Genomic DNA, 19,521 nt, shown 5'->3' with positions numbered 1-19,521 from the left:
AAACCGAACCAAACACAAACCGAACCAAATTAACTATGATTTACTTCAGTTGAAAAAATACTAGAACCAAACTAACCAACCGAACAGAACCCAAACCGAACCAAAAAATAGCTGAAGTGTCCACCCTTACTTCTTATCTCTCTCTACAAAACTAATTTCATTTTTTTTTTGGTTATTTCACAAATAATCCCCCTTCAATTACATGATACTATCCCTCAAACCAAAACCAAAGACATCTCCAAAACTTCCGCAGTCTGATACACATAAACCCTAAGCTCTTTCGCATCTTTAGTTTCAGAGCTTTCCAAGCTACACATTTTAACCACCATAAGCTAGACACAAGCCACAGCTTGTTCATGAGTCATCTACAAAAAACTAGGAGAATCCTGCAACTTCCAGTCAAACTAAGCTGTGCATGGCAACTCCCTAGTTATATGATAATTAACAACCAGGTATCATATTTGCACACATGTGACGACTTCACTATTCATCACGACTATTTCTTTCAACTTAATAACCCCTACTCTTTACAATGACTATTATGATCTCCACCTCATCTTATATTTATTTTCTGATAACGTATCTATCATCATATATCTATGTAATGAGTTTGCTTTATCTATTGATCATAAGAAACTAATATTTATATGGGATTTTTTTTCTTTTGAATTTGCTTTGAAGTGTCAACTTTGATTGCTTCTCATCGTCTTGATCTCTTGTTTGTATATACGTATTGGTTACAAGCAACTAATTCCAGTTCGATTCTTCAGAAAGTAGGCTAATTAAAATTCGAATACAATCAATCGAACTCATTAATTAACGTTACGCTGCTATCTTTACGTAGTAACCTAAAACCCTAATGCCCTTTTTCAAAAAAAAAAAAAAAAAAAAAACCTAAAACCCTAAAAAGATATATACCATGTGATTTCGTGCCGCTTGTTTGATCAAAAAACGAAGAAAAACTACATGGACTTATCGTGACAGCGAGTATAAAATAAAGCAAGTGACTCACTAGGTACAAATCATACGTGTCCACGTGTCCGACCGACCACGACACCCGGTTTAATAAATGTTTTACGTAAAACCACAACTAATTATTGGGATATTATAGTTTAAAACCTTAAATTAAAAAAAAAAAGATAAGCGAATAATTCAGATTCTTTTTATTGGAATCTAAAAAACCCAATTCGACTCTCTCTGTCTCAATTTTCAATTTTGATCCAACGGTCTAATTCTCTTCGTCACTCTTGATTTTCTCGGGAAACCGAAAAGGAAAACAGAGGTGCACAACAACGAATCCTGACGGAGACGTTTTGAAATCCAATAAAGGGTATTATTGCTGAAAATTGTGATTCTTTTGTTCGATCGATGACGTACGGCGATGGCATCGAAAAGACGGTGCCTGAGCTGAAATCGAGAACGGAGGATCCCGAGAATGGTGATTATCTGAAATTAAGAGGAGGATCGGATGAAGAAGAAGAAGAAGAAGGATCATCGGGGGGATGTTGGATAGGGTCGCCGACGTCTCTGTGGTTCTGGGTTAAATTGATCTCCCTCGTCGCTTGTGTTGGTGTATTGGCATTTGTGATTATTAAATGGATTGCTCCATTTTTGATAGAAAAGGTTCGTTTTTTTTTTTTTTTGGGTTTAAGATCTGATTGGGTCTGGTTATCCCACATTCTGTGAATAAATGAGCCTTGAGCTCTCTCTCTCTCTTGTGTTCTGTCTTCATGTACCGTGTTTGATTGTTCTAAATTAGCCTTACATGCTTCCTGTCTGTGTTTTCATCAAGTGTTGCTAAAACATTCGTTTCTAACCTATATGTGTGTTCTTTAAAAGGTTTTTTTTTAGCTATTAGATCGATATCATGCATTTCTTGAGATTGAGCAACGTGGAGTTAATCCCTCAATAATGTTTGGTGTGTGTATTTTCAGGAACTGATTCCATTTATAAAATGGGTGAGAAGCACATTCAGCATCCCGGTGCTCGGACTTCTCCTCTTTGCCTCAGTGGCGTTGTTCCCAGCCATTCTTCTTCCTTCTTCTCCTTCCATGTGGATGGCTGGTCTTACCTTTGGTTATGGGAAAGGGTTTCTCTTGATTCTATCTGCAGCCTCGATCGGTGTTACTCTTCCTTTCCTAATCGGACATCTCTTCCTCCACAAGATGCAAGTAAGCATCATCCCCAATTACTTGGGGGATCTTATAAACTCTTTTGTTTACATACTTATTGAGCTTTACATGATCACCTGCAGGAATGGTTGAAGCAATACCCGAAAAAGGCGGCAATACTTCGAGCAGCCGGTGAAGGAACCTGGTTTCATCAGTTTCAAGCAGTCACGTTGATCCGTGTCTCTCCATTCCCTTACATGATTTACAACTACTGCGCATTGGCGACTGGAGTTCACTACGGTCCTTACATCTTAGGCTCTCTTGTTGGAATGGTTCCTGAGATGTTTGTCTCAATCTACACGTATATGTCCTCTCTCTCTCTCTCTCTGTATATATAAGACATGTTCTGCAGAATCTTGAACTGGTGTTTTTTTGGTTATTTGCAGGGGAATAATGCTAAGAACGCTAGCTGTTGCTTCGGACGTGAGACACAGCCTTTCGGCCGTGGAGATAGTAGTGAATGTTCTTGGTTTCTGTGTAACCGCAAGCGCGACTATAGTCTGCACAATCTATGCGAAGAAGAAGCTAAGCGCAATGCAATCTGAAGAAGCAGAGACACCTTAAAGTACACACGCTGCTTGAAGAACTCTTTTCATCACCAAACGCTTAAAGAGCAATCATCACTAAACGTATCACCATCTAACACGATAAGTTGTATGTAAAACTGATCATATTATATAAATATATTTTGTTTTGTTTTGGTTTTTATTCATTTGAAAATGAATATATCTGCTTTTTTCTTGTATAGATTATCAACCAAGTTCTGATTTTTTATGTATATCTTCTTAGTTGATCTAATTTTTTTTTTTTTTCAATCCAACTCATGTGGCTTTTCTGTGTTATGCATTCAATTCTGCAAAACGAAGCTCATAGGAAGTTGGGAAAGGTTACATAAGAGTGTTTTCGTATAAAAAAAATGGAAGAACAACGGTCAGAAAGCAATAAATAAATATGGCGTTTTTGTTCAAAAAAAAAAAATATGGCGTTAAGAACTTAAAAAAGATTAGATTTTCCGACAGAAAGCATGATTGGAAATTGAAGTGAGACATTTAATGATACAATGTTTACAAAGTTCTAACTGAGAATTGTACAATGGATTTTAACAATTCACAGTGCCAGTAATAATGTCTCATCTTGAGAACAGTGTGTGTGTGTGTCTTCTACCTCATGATTCTTCCTTCAGCAGCAAAGGAGCTCTCAGAAAGTAGAACATTATTATCAGGGGGGAAATGAAAAAGAAAGAACAAAATGATTAAACAAAACTGAGTAAAACAGAAACAAACAAATGACAGAAAGACGTTTACTTTTGCTTCACTCATCTGTCTCTGTCTTTAATTCTATTCTCTTCCCTTTATAAGTTTCCAAAACTTTTGATTTGGACCTCAAAAACCTATGGATCTCTAAGAAAACAAACCAAACTATATCAACAACCAAATGATTACAAGCCATGTCGATTACATAATGCTCAGACATTAGTAACAACTAGTATAATACAACAAATATATTTACACCTAATACTAGTTTCTAATCATTTAAATGGAAACAGATGAATGAAATGTGCAATTCTATATGTAACACGCATTCGATACCTCTGAAACTAACAACTCGGTTGGGACCATAAATCATTTATTTTAGTCATTAATTTAATTGGCAACTTTGGTTGGTGAAGGAGAGAATAAATGCTTTGGTAGAAGGTACAGACAAGCAGACACTTACTCTTCCCCCTTACTTAAAAACATATAGGTGATGAACAAAGCCAAGCACGTGCTTCCTCTTCATTTGGTGGAAGCCAGAGCGAGAGAACTTACTTTCCAGCCAAGCCACAAGTCACACACTCGCTTCTCTGTATTGCAAGCTGAGCTGCGCATAGTTCTCTTCTCTTGTATTCGAAAACTTGCAGAACCCCAAAATCTCATTTTGTGCTCTGACTCTGTGCTTCCTTTTTCTTTTGTCGTTTCTTTCACGAAAGCTTTGACCTTTGGTCGGTAAATTTTTTTTTCTAGCCGTTAAGGGATGACGACCATACATAAATGTCAAAGCAGTTGAAAAGTTCATAGCTTGAGCTCTCTCAATCCCAATAAAAATCAACCGTTTCGTTTCATTGGGTTAGCAAATGCACCTGCTTTCTTCTTGATTCTGGAAGAAAGATTGTAGATTGACGAACCGGGTTCGGTTTCGGATCCTGAACCGGTAATGTCAACTGGGTAGATCCGTTTAATCAGCCTGAGTTCAACCATGAAAAGGGTTTACCTTTTTCTGGTTTTCGTATACATTTCAACTTCTCCGTGTTGCTCTCTTGTTACAATCGAAGAGGAGCGAGACATTCTGCTTCAGTTCAAAGACAGCATCACTGACGATCCTTACAACAGCTTAGCCTCTTGGACCCTCGACGGAGACATCTGCAATAGCTTCAATGGAGTCGCTTGTAACCCTGAAGGATTCGTTGACAAGATCGTCCTCTGGAACACGAGTCTCGCCGGAAGCTTGACTCCGAGTCTCTCCGGTCTAAAGTCTATTCGAGTTCTGACCTTGTTTGGCAACAGGTTTACAGGTAACCTACCGCTGGATTACTCAAAGTTACAGACTTTATGGACCATTAACGTTAGCTCCAACGCGTTGTCCGGTCCGACCCCTGAGTTCATCGGTGGGTTAACTAGCTTAAGGTTTCTCGACTTGTCTAGAAACGGCTTCTCCGGTGAGATTCCTACTTCTCTGTTTAGGTACTGCGACAAGACCAAGTTCGTGTCTTTGTCTCGTAACAACCTCTCCGGACCAATCCCTGATACAGTAGCGAACTGTAACAACCTCGTAGGGTTTGACTTCTCTTACAACAGTCTTAACGGAGTGCTACCGCCTGGGGTCTGTGATATTCCTGTGCTTGAGTATATCTCTGTGAGGAATAATCTCTTGTCTGGTGATGTCTCTGAGGAGGTGGTGAAGTGTAAGAGACTGAGCCATGTTGACCTGGGGAGCAATATGTTCCAAGGGTCAGGGCCTTTTGAGGTTCTTGGGTTCGTGAACATAACTTATGTTAACGTCTCCTGGAACCGGTTTGGTGGGGAGATTGGAGAGGTTGTTGGTTGTGGTCAAAGGTTGGAGTTTTTGGATGCTTCGTCTAATGAGTTAACCGGTGGGATCTCTAGTGGTGTGACTGGTTGCAAAAGTCTCAAGCTTTTGGACTTGGAGTCTAACAAGCTGAGCGGGAGTATCCCTGGAGGTATTGGGAAGATGGAGAAGCTCTCGGTTGTTAGATTAGGTGGTAACTCTATAGATGGGGAGATAACAAAGGAGATTGGAAGCTTGGAGTATCTACAGGTTTTGAATCTGCATGATCTCAACTTAGTTGGTGAGATTCCAGAGGATGTCTCAAATTGCAGATTACTTCTTGAACTGTGAGTGTTTTGATGTTTTGATTTTTGTTACTGTATATGAATCTCTCTCTCATTGTTGTTGCTTTGCAGAGATGTTTCAGGGAATGAGTTAGAAGGAGAGATCCCTAAGAAGCTACTAAACTTAACAAACCTGGAGATTCTTGACCTGCATGGTAACCGCATCAACGGAAGTATTCCATCTGAGCTTGGAAGCCTCTCCAGAATCCAGTTTCTCGATCTTTCGCAGAACTCTCTTTCAGGCTCAATCCCTTCTTCCCTCGGGAGCTTGAACAGGCTAACGCATTTCAACGTCTCCCACAACAATCTCTCAGGTGTTATCCCTCCTGCTCCGGCTTTACAAGCTTTTGGAGCTTCTGCATTTGAAAACAACCCTCTCCTTTGCGGTGATCCTCTTGTAACCACTCCCTGCAACTCACGTGGAGCCGCCACAGGGAAATCAAGAAACTCTGAAGCTCTAAGCGTTTCGGTTATCATTGTCATAGTTGCTGCAGCCGTGATCCTCTTTGGCGTCTGTGTTGTGCTCGGTTTGAACCTCAGAGCTCGTAAAAGAAGAAAAGACGAAGAAGAAGAAGTAGTCACACTCGAAACCACTCCTCTAGCCTCTTCAATAGACTCAAGCGGTGGCGGTGTGATAATAGGAAAGCTCGTTCTCTTCAGCAAGAACTTGCCTTCAAAGTACGAAGACTGGGAGGCTGGCACAAAAGCTCTCCTCGACAAGGACAACATAATCGGAATGGGATCCATTGGCTCAGTCTACAGAGCATCTTTCGAAGGAGGAGTCTCCATTGCAGTGAAGAAGCTTGAGACGTTAGGAAGAATCAGAAACCAAGAAGAGTTTGAGCAAGAGCTCGGACGCCTCGGAGGTTTGCAGCATCAGAACCTCTCTTCTTACCAAGGCTACTACTTCTCCTCAACAATGCAGTTGATTCTCTCTGACTTCGTCCCCAACGGTAGCCTCTACGATAATCTCCACTCGAGAATCTACCCCGGAGCTAGCACTAGCCACGGCAATACTGATTTGAACTGGCACAGGAGGTTTGGGATCGCGTTAGGAACCGCGAAAGCGCTCTCTTTCCTTCATGATGACTGTAAACCAGCGGTTCTTCATCTCAACGTGAAGTCCACCAACATTCTTCTAGACGAAAGGTACGAAGCAAAGCTATCAGATTATGGTTTAGAGAAGTTTCTCCCGGTTCTAGACAGTTTTGGTAGTAGTACCAAGAAGTTCCACAACGCGGTTGGGTACATTGCTCCGGAGCTGGCTCAGCAGAGTTTGAAAGCGAGTGAGAAATGCGATGTGTATAGCTACGGTGTGGTGCTTCTTGAGCTGGTTACGGGTAGAAAACCGGTGGAGTCTCCATCGAGGAACCAAGTCTTGATATTGAGAGATTACGTGAGGGATATGTTGGAGACTGGTTCGGCTTCTGATTGTTTTGACAGAAGGTTGAGAGAGTTTGAAGAGAATGAGCTGATTCAGGTTATGAAGTTAGGACTGCTTTGCACCTCGGAGAATCCGTTGAAGAGACCGAGTATGGCTGAGGTTGTGCAGGTTCTTGAATCAATCAGGAATGGATTTGGATCATGATGAAAGCTTCTTTTAAAAAAATTCTTTTGAGTAAAAAGATTGCATAGAAAATGTGCAGGTTAGTGTTCAGAGATTAGAAAAGGTTTAATTCTTTTGTTCACAAACTTTTTGGGATTTTACATGTTTCACAACCTTTTCTGATAACGTTTATAACAACAAAGCACAACACAAGTTACCTTAACAGAATCTAAACCATCGGGGTTCGATAGACAGGAAGATATTAAGATCCCTAGATAACCAAGCATATTTTTTCAAAGCTAATTAAAGTGAATGACTATGTAAAAAGAAATACATATAACATGAACATGGAATATAATATATCGCATGTTATCGTCTACAAGTACTAGGCATGTCAAATGTAAGTGACATATAATAAAGAGTGAATGCGTGGAATATACTCAATTAAGGTCCAAATTAGCCGAATGTCCATAATTATGGATAACCCAAAAAGGAGTAATTTTTTGACACTGTACGGACGAAAATACCCTCATGCTTTATCGAAAACAAACAACTCTAGATTTATCAGCTAAATATTTACATAGCAGGTAACAATCTACATATCAACTAACATATCAGCTAATAATTTCAGTTTCATCTAACAATCTATGTATCAAACAAATGTATCGACTAACAAATCATATATCAGTTAATGAAACTATTAACAATTAATTAGTTATCTATCAAATAGCCCCAAAACTATTTGTAACAGCTAACACTTCATGTATCGATTAAGAATCCATTAAAATCTAAATAATAGCCGGTAAGTAATAAAATACCTTTGAATGTATATATTATCTAAAAGTTGATTGTGAGTCGAAATTAGAAACATTGGAATTGAGGTGAGATAATAAGATTAGCATTATGGATGTCAAAAGAATCAGAATAAAAAAATAAAGATTTGTGTTGAATTAGAAGATGATTTGAAGAATCTATACGAGAGATAAAAAGATTAGAACACATAAAAGGGAAAAGGGAGAGAGATAGAGATAAGGGTATTATAGTCATAAAAAATATTAAAAAGAAACAAAGATATATGACAAATTATATGGGCTTTTGGGTGCATTCTTACCAATTACTCTATAATAAAATAAGTAAGTTTGAATGAAGATAAACTACTTAAGAAAGAAAGAATGATAAAACCACCAAATAGGTGAAACCACCTTTTTATTTTACCAAAAAAAAAGAGGATGATAAAAAGGGAAAGAAAATCAAAAACCATAAGCCGACAAAAAAAAATATTCAAAAACCATAATAGGAGGTAAACAAAACTAATGAAGTTCTTTAGTTTTGTACAATGTTGTGCTCGTGGATTATCATCTTCAACCATCTCCCTTGTATCTATTGCATGTGCAGGAACAACAAGCACTTGAAGAAGAGCACTCGGATCTCGAATCAACAGTCTTTGTTTGAAGTATTTGGATTCGATTGTTGTTTCCCCTTGTCTTGATAAACATTTAAATCTCATGAGAGGTTTCACCGCAAGTTTCTCTAGAATAAGCTCAACAACATCGTGAGGTAACGATTCCATTACGCAACACCAATATTCGTAATGTTTTAAAGCTTCATTTTATAATGGATCTTCAACCTTTTAAAGGTGTCTATTTTAAATATATTTTGTTGACTAAAGTATTTCAAATATACGAGAAAAAGTCTTATAACTTTGACTTTTCACTTAAAAACGATTGATCAGTAAAAGTTGAGGTTTAGAATAGACAATAGACAACATTAAGTTAGAGATTAAATGACTTAAATAGAAGTTGGAAGTTATTTGATTTTTTTTTTATAAGTTGAATGTTTTTTTGGCAGTTTTTCTATATAACATGTTATTTTGTAGAGCTACTAGGCATGTCAAACGTAAGTGAAATAGAAAAGTAAATAAGCTTTTTTTTTGTTAAATTGTAAATTGCTAAATACTAGATAAGTTTATTGAAGAATCGAGCAGCAAAAATAAATATAATAAAGCACCTGTTAGGAGGGCAAAAAAAGTTAACAGTTGTTCTGGACAACATTGTGCTTGTGCATCATCACCATCACCACCACTCCTTGTATCTATTTCATCTCTAGGAACAACAAGCATCTAAAGCGGAAAATATGTATTTGTAAATTGTCTCGTTGATTTGATGATGAGCAAACGCTCTCTTATATACAACTAGATAATACCTTAATCCCCAAGGTATTAGGACTTATCTCTGACGTAAATAATATAACGAGTAGATAATTAAAACGTGAAGTTAATCCTTATGATACTAGGATTATCTTCCTAATACTCCCCCTCAAGTTGGAGAGTGAAGATCCTTGACGCCCAACTTGGAAGACAAATACTCGAACTGAGGACGACCAAGTGCTTTAGTGAGAACATCGGCAATTTGATCTTTGGAAGGAACATAGGTTGTGGAAATGAGACCAGCCACGAAAGCATCACGAACACTGTGACAGGCCTTTAGAAATATTGATAACCCACTTAGCTTCTTTTGTTGCAGACCCCATAGCTCTATATTCGGCCTCAGCGGAAGAAAGAGACACAGTCTTTTGCTTCTTTGTTTTCCAACAAACCGGTGACCCACCAAGAAAAACAACATAGGCACTCAACGATCGGCGTGAAGTGCGACAGTTACTCCAGTCTGCATCAACATACAAAGACACTTCCAGGTCTGGATTTGATGAAAGTAAAATACCTTGGCCTGGACAGCCTTTGAGAAACTTAACAACTCGAATGGCTGCATGCCAATGATCCTCACGCGGAGCTTTCATAAACTGCGACAACAGGTGTATCGCATAACACAACTCCGGACGCGTATTGGCAAGATAGACAAGCCGACCAACCAGCCTTCTATACTGCTTGGGATCGGGCATCAAAGGACTCTTGTCTGCTGCCAAATTATGGTTCTGTTCGACTGGTATGGCAGCGGGACGAGCGTTATTCAAACCGACATCAGCAATCAGGTCCAAAGTGTACTTCCGTTGCGACATCACCATACCTTCTTCTGAACGAGCAACTTCAATTCCCAGAAAGTAACGAAGCTTTCCAAGATCCTTCATTTTAAAACATTGACTGAGATATGATTTGAACTGAGAGAGAATCTCCATAGAGTTGGTTGCAAGTATCAGATCATCGACGTACACGAGCACCCGAACTTCTTTATCGCCTTTTGTGAAAGAAAACATCGAATAATCATAGTAGGATTGCACAAAACCAAACTTGAGGAGTGCTGCGGACAACTTAGAGAACTAGCAACGCGGTGGTTGGCGCAAACCGTAGATAGACTTGTTGAGACGACAAACTTTTGTAGGGTCAGAGTGCGTGAACCCTGGAGGGAACCTCATATATACCTCCTCACTGAGATCACCATGGAGAAACGCGTTGTAAACGTCCATTTGATGGACTTCCCAACCCTTTGCAGCGGCCAATCGAAGGAGAAACCGAACTGTATTCATTTTAACGACCGGAGCGAAGGTTTCTTTAAAATCATCACCTTATTTTTTATTGTTCCCGCATGCGACTAAACGAGACTTATGACGACGTATTGTTCCATCAGTGTTGTATTTGATGCGATAAATCCACTGACAAGGAATCACTTTCTTGCCAGGTGGAAGAGACGTGACGTCCCATGTTCCGTTTTCTTCCTGAGCAACAATCTCATCTTTCATCGAATCACACCAGACTTTGTGCTTAATTGCTTCTGAGTAGCGTTTGGGTTCAGTAGCTGTGGTGATCGCGGCCAAGAAGGTTTGATGCGACTCTGAGAATGATAGATTAGTAACATAATGACTGACTGGATCGAGAACTTTACCTTGGATTGTTTCAGAGGGCAATGACGTAGAGCAGTTGAGAACGAGATGGGTTTCTTCAGGATTTTGAAGACACTTGACAGTGTGAGAAACATAGTCTTGAAACTTAGCAGGTGGAACTTTGTTTCGATGACCACGACCCAATGATTCAACCATAGTTATGTTTTCAGGAACTGGTAACTGAACTGCTCTCGGAGCTGCATCGTGACTTACATCTGGAGACTGTTCTGTGGTTTCAGACTGTGCAGAGTGCTCTGTTGGAGACGTTACTGGTTGAGCCGTTTCAGAATTAACCGGATGAGGAACTGTCGTGACAATGTCATCACTACTCCTCCTGTCTATTGTGACCGGTAGCTCTTGAACAAGCCAGTCATCATCAGACGTCGAAGATATTACTGGAGGGGACGTTTTTGACTTAGGCGTGCTTACAGCTTGTGTAGCAAACGGGAAGATATTTTCATGAAAAATGACATCACGAGAGATCAGAAACTCTTTCTTATCAAGATCATAGACCTTCCATCCTTTTTGATTGTAAGGATATCCAACAAATATGCAACGACGACTCCGTGCACTGAATTTATCCTTGTCCCTAGCTCTGTGGTGCATATAACACAAGCAGCCGAACACCTTGAGCTGATCAAAGGATGGTGTCGTTGCATGAAGAACTTCATGCGGAGATTGATTGTTGAGAACAGCCGAGGGCGTTCTGTTGATGAGATATGCTGAAGTTAAGATGGCTTCTCCCCAGAACTTTATTGGCAAGCTTGCTTGAAACAACAAGGCTCGTGAGACATTAAGAATGTGTCAATGCTTTCGTTCAACTCGACCGTTATGTTGTGGAGTTGCTACACAAGATCTTTGATGCGCAATCCCATTTTCTTGAAAGAACTGAGCCAGACACATAAACTCTGTACCGTTGTCGCTCCTAACGGTTTTGACTTGCTTTGTAAACTGTCTCTCAGTCATCATACAGAAGTTCTGAAGAACAGTCTTAACTTCTGACTTTTCAAGAAGTAAATATGTCCAAACTGTACGAGAGAAGTCATCTACAATGGTGAGAAAATATGACGCACCAGAGGAGCAACGCGTACGATACGGTCCCCATACATCACAGTGAATAAGTTGAAAACATTCAGTAGTCTTATTCATACTTTCATAAAAAATCTCTCGAGTCTGCTTAGCTCGAAAACAAACGTCACACGGACTTTGAAAAGCAGATTTATTTGAAGAAAACGACAATGGTAAGAAAGGTAACACTGAAAAGGAAGGATGCACCAGCCTTTGATGCCACTGAAACTGATCAACTGATCTAACATTCGAACCAGCAACATGAACTCTCGCAGCCATAACATCCTTGAAGAAATAAACCCCATCCCGCTCTTCACCTGCTCCAATCAGGGTTCTCGTGAAACAATCCTGTAAAATCAATATAGTATCGGTTAGTACAGCAAAACACTTTTCTTGTTTAAGTAACTTCGAAACCGATATCAAGGAGCAGTTGAGATTAAGCACAAACAACACATTCGAGAGAATTATGTTGTCTGAAATCCTAAAATTGCAAAGTGTGTGGCATAAGCTCGATTTCGATCTGCAAAGCCGACCGGGCAAAGTGGGATGGGTGAAACATTATTTAGAAATGTGAGCTCTCCAGTCATATGATGCGAAGCTCCAGTATCGAGGATAAGATCTCCATAACTTTTCTTACCAGTTAACTTATCAGATGGTTTGGACCTTTCGTTGATTAACTGAGTAAGTGCTTTCCATTTCTCTTCCGTAAACGGTGCAAACGTCGAAGCATTAGAAGATGTGGCATGCGCGTTGCGAGCTCCATTGTTCATACTCTGATCTGATGAGGAGGCTCCACGACCACGACCACGAGTGGGTCTTGTATCTCTTGTTGAAGACCTTTCTTCCCACCAGTCTGGAAACCCAACTAGCTGCCAACAATTGGACTTATCATGCCCTTTGCGTCCACAATGTGTACATTGATTACGTTTTGTAGAGCCGGAACCATTGGCTGATTCATATGACTCATTCTTGGCAACAAAACCAACTGCACTCTGCTGCGTCTCCCTGTCTTTTGCCGAAGTAAGACGTTGTTCCTCCCAAATAACCTTAGCGTAAGCTTCACCAAGGTCAGCAGGTGCATCGCTAGCAATGATTCCTTGACAAACTCCTCCAAAACGAACCTCATCTAAGCCCATTAAGAACTGATGAACTTTCTCTTCTTCTCGTTCTTTCTCATATATTGCGGCTGCACTGCAACTGTAGGGAGGAAGCGGTTTGTACATGTCCAATTCTTCCCATAGTTTAGCTAGATGACCATAATAATCTATAACGGACTGGCCATCTTGACGACATTTCGCTAACTGTTCCTTCAAGAAGTGAACTTGTACCTTATTGCCAACTGAAAACCTCTTTTTCAAGTTATCCCAAAGTTTGTGAGAATCTGACATAAAAGTAACCGTCGAACAAACTCGTGGCTGAAGAACGTATCCACCCGACGATCATCGAATTGACTGAAGACCAGAGTTCAAATTTTGAATCAGTAATAGACGGCTTAGGTATTGTGCCATCAATAAACCCCAACTTTCTCTTTGCCCTTAACGCATTGACTAACTCTGTGGACCACTCATTGTAATTATCACCGGTGAACATCACATAGGTGATAAGTGCTACAGGATTATCCGAAGCAAACAGAGAATAAGGAGTAGTTGTATTCGGACTACTATGCTCAACTTGAGCCGTGCTGCTTTTAGAAACGGCAGTATCAACTTCTCCAGCCATCAACTTGACGAACTAAAGAACTCTATCGAAACTTATCGAGAGAAAAAATTTAGGTTTCAGGATTTTTAGTGCTCTGATACCATGTAAAGCGGAAAATATGTATTTGTAAATTATCTCGTTGTTTTGATGATGAGCAAACGCTCTCTTATATACAACTAGATAATACCTTAATCCCCAAGGTATTAGGACTTATCTCTAACGTAAATAATATAACAAGTAGATAAAACGTGAAGTTAATCCTTATGACACTAGGATTATCTTCCTAATAAAGCACTTGAAGAAAAGCACTCGGATCTCGGATCAACAGTCTTTGTTTGAAGTATTCAGATTCAATTGTTCTTTTCCATTGCTTTGATACACATTTAAATCTCATGAGAGGTTTCATTGCAAGTCTCTCTAGAATAAGCTCAACCACATGGTGAGGTAACGATTTCATTACTCAGACCCAATATGTTTTATTTTTAGTTCTTTTGATTGAGCTTATAGGTTTATTTATATATATATAGCCAGTTTGAATGATCCAAGTGTAATTAGGAATCCGTAAGCAAAAAGGAAAAGGGAATTCTCAAATCTCAACGCGAACCTTTTCCTAACTAAACACAGAAGATAAATTACAAATTTCATAAAGATGATCATGTTATAAAACCCATCTAACCAGACTTAACCGGATACTTGTAGGAATCGAATTGGTTTCTTTCTGGTCGGCAGAAAATAGATGAGAGAGAAATCTTAAATACGGTTGCACTTGGTTCAATTCTAACCCACCAATCCGGTTTGGCTGGTTTATAACTGGTTTACTTATTGACCAGTACGGCACCTTATTATTCAAAACGGAACCGTTTTCGGTTCTTTCGAGAGAGAAATAAAATATGTAGAAATCGTATCCGTGACCGACGTCTTCTCCTGGTGGCCGATCAGATCCACGACGGAGGTAACGATTCCGATTGTTGTAAGCATAGATAGATGATGGTCATAAGCTCAAAATCTGGATGATACCTTCACAACTTTGTGAGAATTTTTTACATGTTTCACAAACTTTTCTTGATACGTTTATAACAACAAGCACATCTTTCTCAGACAAATTACCGAAACAGAATGACTGTAAAAAAACAAGCATATTGAAGTGACAGTAACAAAATAAAATTACACCAATACATATGATTTGCAATTTGCAAATAAAAAACACAATAGTAAGTTGAAAATCATACAGCTCTGTAGTGAAATAGAAAAATAAATCAAGTTTATTGAAACTCCTCAAGCATGAAAGAAAGACTGATAGACAGGGTGAAATAAAACCAAAGACCATATCAGGAGGAAAACAAAAATCATGATCGTTTCTTGTTTTGTACACCGTCGTGCTTCATCATCAACCCTCTCCCTTGTATCTATTTCATGTGTAGGAACAACAAGCACTTAAAGAAGAACACTTGGTTCTCGTTTCAACAGTCTTTGTTTGAAGTATTCGGATTCGATTGTTGTTTTCCATTGTCTTGATACACATTTAAATCTCATGAGAGGTTTCACCGCAAGTCTCTCTAGAATAAGCTCAACCACATGGTGAGGTAACGATTCCATTACTCAAAAAACCAATATGTTTTCTTTTGATTGAGCTGATGTTTATCTGTATAGTCAATTTGGAAGATACTGTTGGGTTTTTCCCTCATTAGCCCAAGACCCAAGAAGCCCAAGAAGAAGAAGAAATATCTAGAGAAAAATGGAGAAGGATGAAGAAGTGTGTAGAAAAGGAAGTGTGTAGAAGATGAAGTGTGTAGAACTAACTTGTAGTCTCCACTTACTAGTATAAATAGGGGTGCTTAGCACCATTTGTAATCATCCAAGAATCAAGAAAAACAAAGAGAGAAAATATTTGTAAGAGAGAGTTTCCAAAAACAAAATCTTTGTAGTAAACCCTTTCCTAAATATTAAGAGTCTTCTTCTTAAATTTTCTAGTTGTCTAATACCATCTTCATCTCATCGATATTGGATAATTTTCCCAACAGCTGGTATCAGAGCAAGGTTACCGTTATCTTTGAAGAAGTGAAGATGGAGGCCACCGTTACCTTTGAAGGTGACATGTTCAAGCTCACGACGGACAACTTCTCTTATTGGAAACCGATGATGGAAGATCACCTTTATTGTAAGGATTTGCATGAGCCCATCATCATGAAGGATAAGCCGGAAGGAAAGGATGATAAAGCATGGGAGATTCTTAATAGAAAGGCGGTTGCCGTAATCCGTAAGTATGTCGACCGATCTCTTTTTGAACATGTCTCTACCTACACAAATGCTTTTGAATTATGGACAAAACTTGAATCCATGATTCAAAAGAAAACACCTCGAAACAAAGCTCTTCTTGTTCGACGGTTGGTAAAGTTGGAGTACAAGGATGGCCAGAGCATGATGGAGCACTTGAACAATTTCAAGGGGATTGTAAATCAGCTTAACAAAGTTGATATGAAGGTTGAAGACGAAATGCAAGCCCTTTTACTCCTCAGTTCACTGCCGGAGAGTTGGGACACACTAGTTGTCACTCTAAGCAATTCAGCACCGGAGGGAAAGCTTACCATGGACACCGTCACTGATAGCCTTCTAAACGAAGAAGTTCGCAGGAAGGAACGAGGTTCGAGTTCATATTCAGAAGCTAACATTGTTGATAGACGAGGTAGAGAAGAGACTCGTGGTCAAAACCGAAGCAGAGGACGAGACCAATCTCGAGGAAGATCCAAGTCACGTCCGAGAGTTACTTGCTATTACTGTGGCAAACAGGGTCACATGAAGTCGGAATGTCGGTTTTTCAAGAAAGACAAACAAGCCGGTAATATCAAACCAGACCGGTTCAATCCTACAAAGAAGCATGAAGAAAAGACTACCACCATTGTGGAAGACCAGAGCGAAGAATTATATCTCGTTGGAGAATGTAATCTTAGCTCTGATGATAGCTCATGGATCGTTGATTCTGGTGCTTCTTTTCACGTCACCCCTCATGGAAGCTTCTTCACAACCTATCAAAGTGGTGACTTTGGTAATGTTCAAATGGGAAATCAAGGAAGAAGCAAGATCATTGGAAAGGGGGATGTTATTCTTACATCAAACACTGGATGTAAGATAGTTCTCAAGGATGTGAGACATGTTCCCGACATGCGACTCAATCTCATATCAACCGGAAAGCTCGATGATGTCGGCTTGGACAGTCATTTTGGTGGTGGCAAATGGAAGTTAACCAAAGGAAGTTTGATCATGGCTCGAGGAAGAAAAGAAGGCTCATTATACGTGACTCAAGCCAAGCTTTGCAAGGAAGAAGTAAACGTTGCAAGTGATGACATCGATATATGGCACCGAAGACTCGGGCATATGAGTGAGAAAGGTTTAAGTATACTTTCTAGCAAGAAACTTCTTCCTGATATGAAAGGTATTTCTCTCTCACCATGTCATGATTGCTTAGCCGGAAAACAACATAGGGTCGCTTTCCGAAGATCATCTACGCCTATGAGAAGAAAGCATATTCTTGATCTTGTGCATACTGACGTATGCTCCATGTCCGAGAAATCCAATGGAGGGGCATCATATTTCGTCACCTTTATTGATGACCATTCAAGGAAGGTATGGGTATACCTTTTGAAGTCAAAAGATCAAGTTCTTGATGCTTTCAAGGAGTTTGTAGCCCAAGCAGAGCGAAGTACGGGTCAAAAACTCAAGTGTGTTCGATCTGACAATGGTGGAGAGTACCGAGGTCCCTTTGAAGCGTTTTGCAAAGCTCATGGAATCAGGATGGAGAAGACACCACCAAAGACGCCACAACTGAACGGGCTAGCTGAAAGAATGAATCGAACGATCACAGAAAGAGTTCGGTGCATGCTCTCTCACGCTAAACTACCCAAACCATTTTGGGGAGAAGCCATAAAGACTGCAGTGGACGTCATAAATCTTACACCATCAGTTCCTTTGGAAGGCGATGTCCCGGAGGAAGTTTGGTCGGGTAAGAAGGTCTCTTACAACCATTTGAAGGTGTTCGGTTGCAGAGCATTTGTCCATATACCTAAGGATGAACGAGCCAAGCTAGACTCCAAGACTAAAGAGTGCATCTATCTTGGGTCACCAAGAGATGATTTCGGCTATCGACTTTGGGATCCGGTTAACAGAAAAATTATCCGAAGCAGAGATGTTGTTTTCTTCGAAGATCAAACAATCGAAGACATCAACAAATCAAAGAAACCAAAGCTAAGGGTTGTAAGGAATGAAGATTCTCATAAGCCTCAAGATCATGAACAAGTGATTGGAGATGATGGCGAAGGGGATCCTATCATGGATCCGAATGGTGATGAAGGTGAAGAAGAAGTTCAAGTGGAGCCAGAGGAAGAACATGAGCCAAGAAGGTCTGGAAGAGAGACAAGACCATCTGTAAGATATTATCGAGATGAGTACGTTAATCTTACAGATGAGGGGGAGCCTCAAAGCTATGAGGAGGCCATAGGAGACACTCATAGAGATGAGTGGGTTGAAGCTATGCAAGATGAAATGCAATCCTTGCATGATAATCACACTTATGAGCTGATGAAGCTACCAAAAGGAAAGAGAGCCTTGAAGAACAAGTGGGTGTACAGGTTGAAGTATGAAGAGAAAAGCTCAAATCCAAGATACAAAGCTCGATTGGTTGTGAAAGGATTCAACCAAAAGAAAGGCATAGATTTTGAAGAAATATTCTCTCCAGTGGTGAAGATGTCCTCTATCCGAGTGGTTCTTGGTCTAGCAGCAGTTCTAGACTTGGAGATTGAACAACTCGATGTCAAGACGGCCTTTCTACATGGTGAACTCGAGGAGGAGATCTATATGGAGCAACCTGAAGGATTCAAGGTTCCAGGAAAAGAAGACTTGGTGTGCCGATTAAAGAAGAGTCTTTACGGTCTCAAGCAAGCCCCAAGACAATGGTATAAGAAGTTTGACTCCTTCATGGTGGATCACAACTTCAAGAAAACCAAGAACGATCATTGCGTTTTTATAAAGAGGTACGAAAGCGGCGACTTTCTCATATTATTACTCTATGTTGATGATATGTTGATTGTGGGCCAAGATCGCAACAAAATAGCCGCATTGAAGAATGACCTAGGAGAGTCCTTTGCAATGAAAGATTTGGGGCAAGCGAGACAGATTCTTGGAATGAAAATCACTCGGGATAGACCAAAGAAGCTTTTGTGGTTATCCCAAGAACGATATGTTGAAAGGGTGTTGGAGAGATTCAACATGAATAAGGCAAAGCCAGTGAACACTCCACTTGGTGGACATTTCAAGTTATGTTCGGAGCAAAGTCCAACAAGTGAGAAAGAGAAAGAAGAAATGAAGACTACCCCATATGCATCAGCAGTAGGCAGTCTCATGTATGCTATGGTGTGCACCAGACCGGACATTGCCTATGCAGTAGGAGTTGTGAGTCGCTTTCTAGCGAATCCAGGAAAGGAGCATTGGAAAGCAGTTAAGTGGATCCTACGCTATCTACGAGGCACAACGAAGAAGTGTCTATGTTTTGGCAATGGAAAATTGGAGCTGAACGGTTACACCGATGCAGATTGGGCTGGTGATAAAGATTCAAGGAAATCAACATCAGGATTTGTGACTACCTTTGCAGGGGGAGCTGTTTCCTGGCAATCGAAATTACAAAAGTGTGTTGCCTTATCCACAACGGAAGCGGAGTACATCGCAGCAACGGAAGCATGCAAGGAGATGCTATGGATGAAGAACTTCTTGCTTGAGTTGAGAGTAAAGCAAGACAAGTACAACATGCTATGTGACAACCAAAGTGCTA

At 40.0% G+C, this 19,521-nt stretch overlaps 2 protein-coding genes across 2 annotated transcripts; both read left to right on the top strand.

The window, feature by feature from the left end:
- Positions 1-1,146: 1,146 nt before the first annotated feature.
- Positions 1,147-2,969, top strand: LOC106445579 (transmembrane protein 64). The gene is made up of 4 exons (XM_013887161.3): positions 1,147-1,623; positions 1,935-2,171; positions 2,255-2,472; positions 2,558-2,969. Exons 1-4 carry the CDS (start codon positions 1,369-1,371, stop codon positions 2,733-2,735), a joined length of 888 nt encoding a protein of 295 aa, XP_013742615.1. The 5' UTR covers positions 1,147-1,368; the 3' UTR covers positions 2,736-2,969.
- An 892-nt stretch (positions 2,970-3,861) lies between these two features.
- Positions 3,862-7,308, top strand: LOC106445578 (probable LRR receptor-like serine/threonine-protein kinase At1g12460). Its single transcript, XM_013887160.3, has 2 exons — positions 3,862-5,563; positions 5,633-7,308. Exons 1-2 carry the CDS (start codon positions 4,407-4,409, stop codon positions 7,146-7,148), a joined length of 2,673 nt encoding a protein of 890 aa, XP_013742614.1. The 5' UTR covers positions 3,862-4,406; the 3' UTR covers positions 7,149-7,308.
- Positions 7,309-19,521: the final 12,213 nt, after the last annotated feature.

Source organism: Brassica napus, chromosome C5, assembly GCF_020379485.1.
Source record: "Brassica napus cultivar Da-Ae chromosome C5, Da-Ae, whole genome shotgun sequence".
Classification (NCBI taxonomy): Eukaryota; Viridiplantae; Streptophyta; class Magnoliopsida; order Brassicales; family Brassicaceae; genus Brassica; species Brassica napus.
Note: the sequence above shows the minus strand (reverse complement) of the source record. Positions and strands in the feature narration are given on the sequence as shown.

Excerpts from the sequence above, each read along its gene's own strand:
- LOC106445579 (XM_013887161.3), top strand. The coding sequence starts at position 1,369 with ATGACGTACGGCGATGGCATCGAAAAGACGGTGCCTGAGCTGAAATCG. Across the intron at positions 1,624-1,934 it reads CTCCATTTTTGATAGAAAAG|GAACTGATTCCATTTATAAA; the intron begins GTTCGTTTTTTT and ends GTGTATTTTCAG. Across the intron at positions 2,172-2,254 it reads TCTTCCTCCACAAGATGCAA|GAATGGTTGAAGCAATACCC; the intron begins GTAAGCATCATC and ends GATCACCTGCAG.
- LOC106445578 (XM_013887160.3), top strand. The coding sequence starts at position 4,407 with ATGAAAAGGGTTTACCTTTTTCTGGTTTTCGTATACATTTCAACTTCT. Across the intron at positions 5,564-5,632 it reads TGCAGATTACTTCTTGAACT|AGATGTTTCAGGGAATGAGT; the intron begins GTGAGTGTTTTG and ends GTTGCTTTGCAG.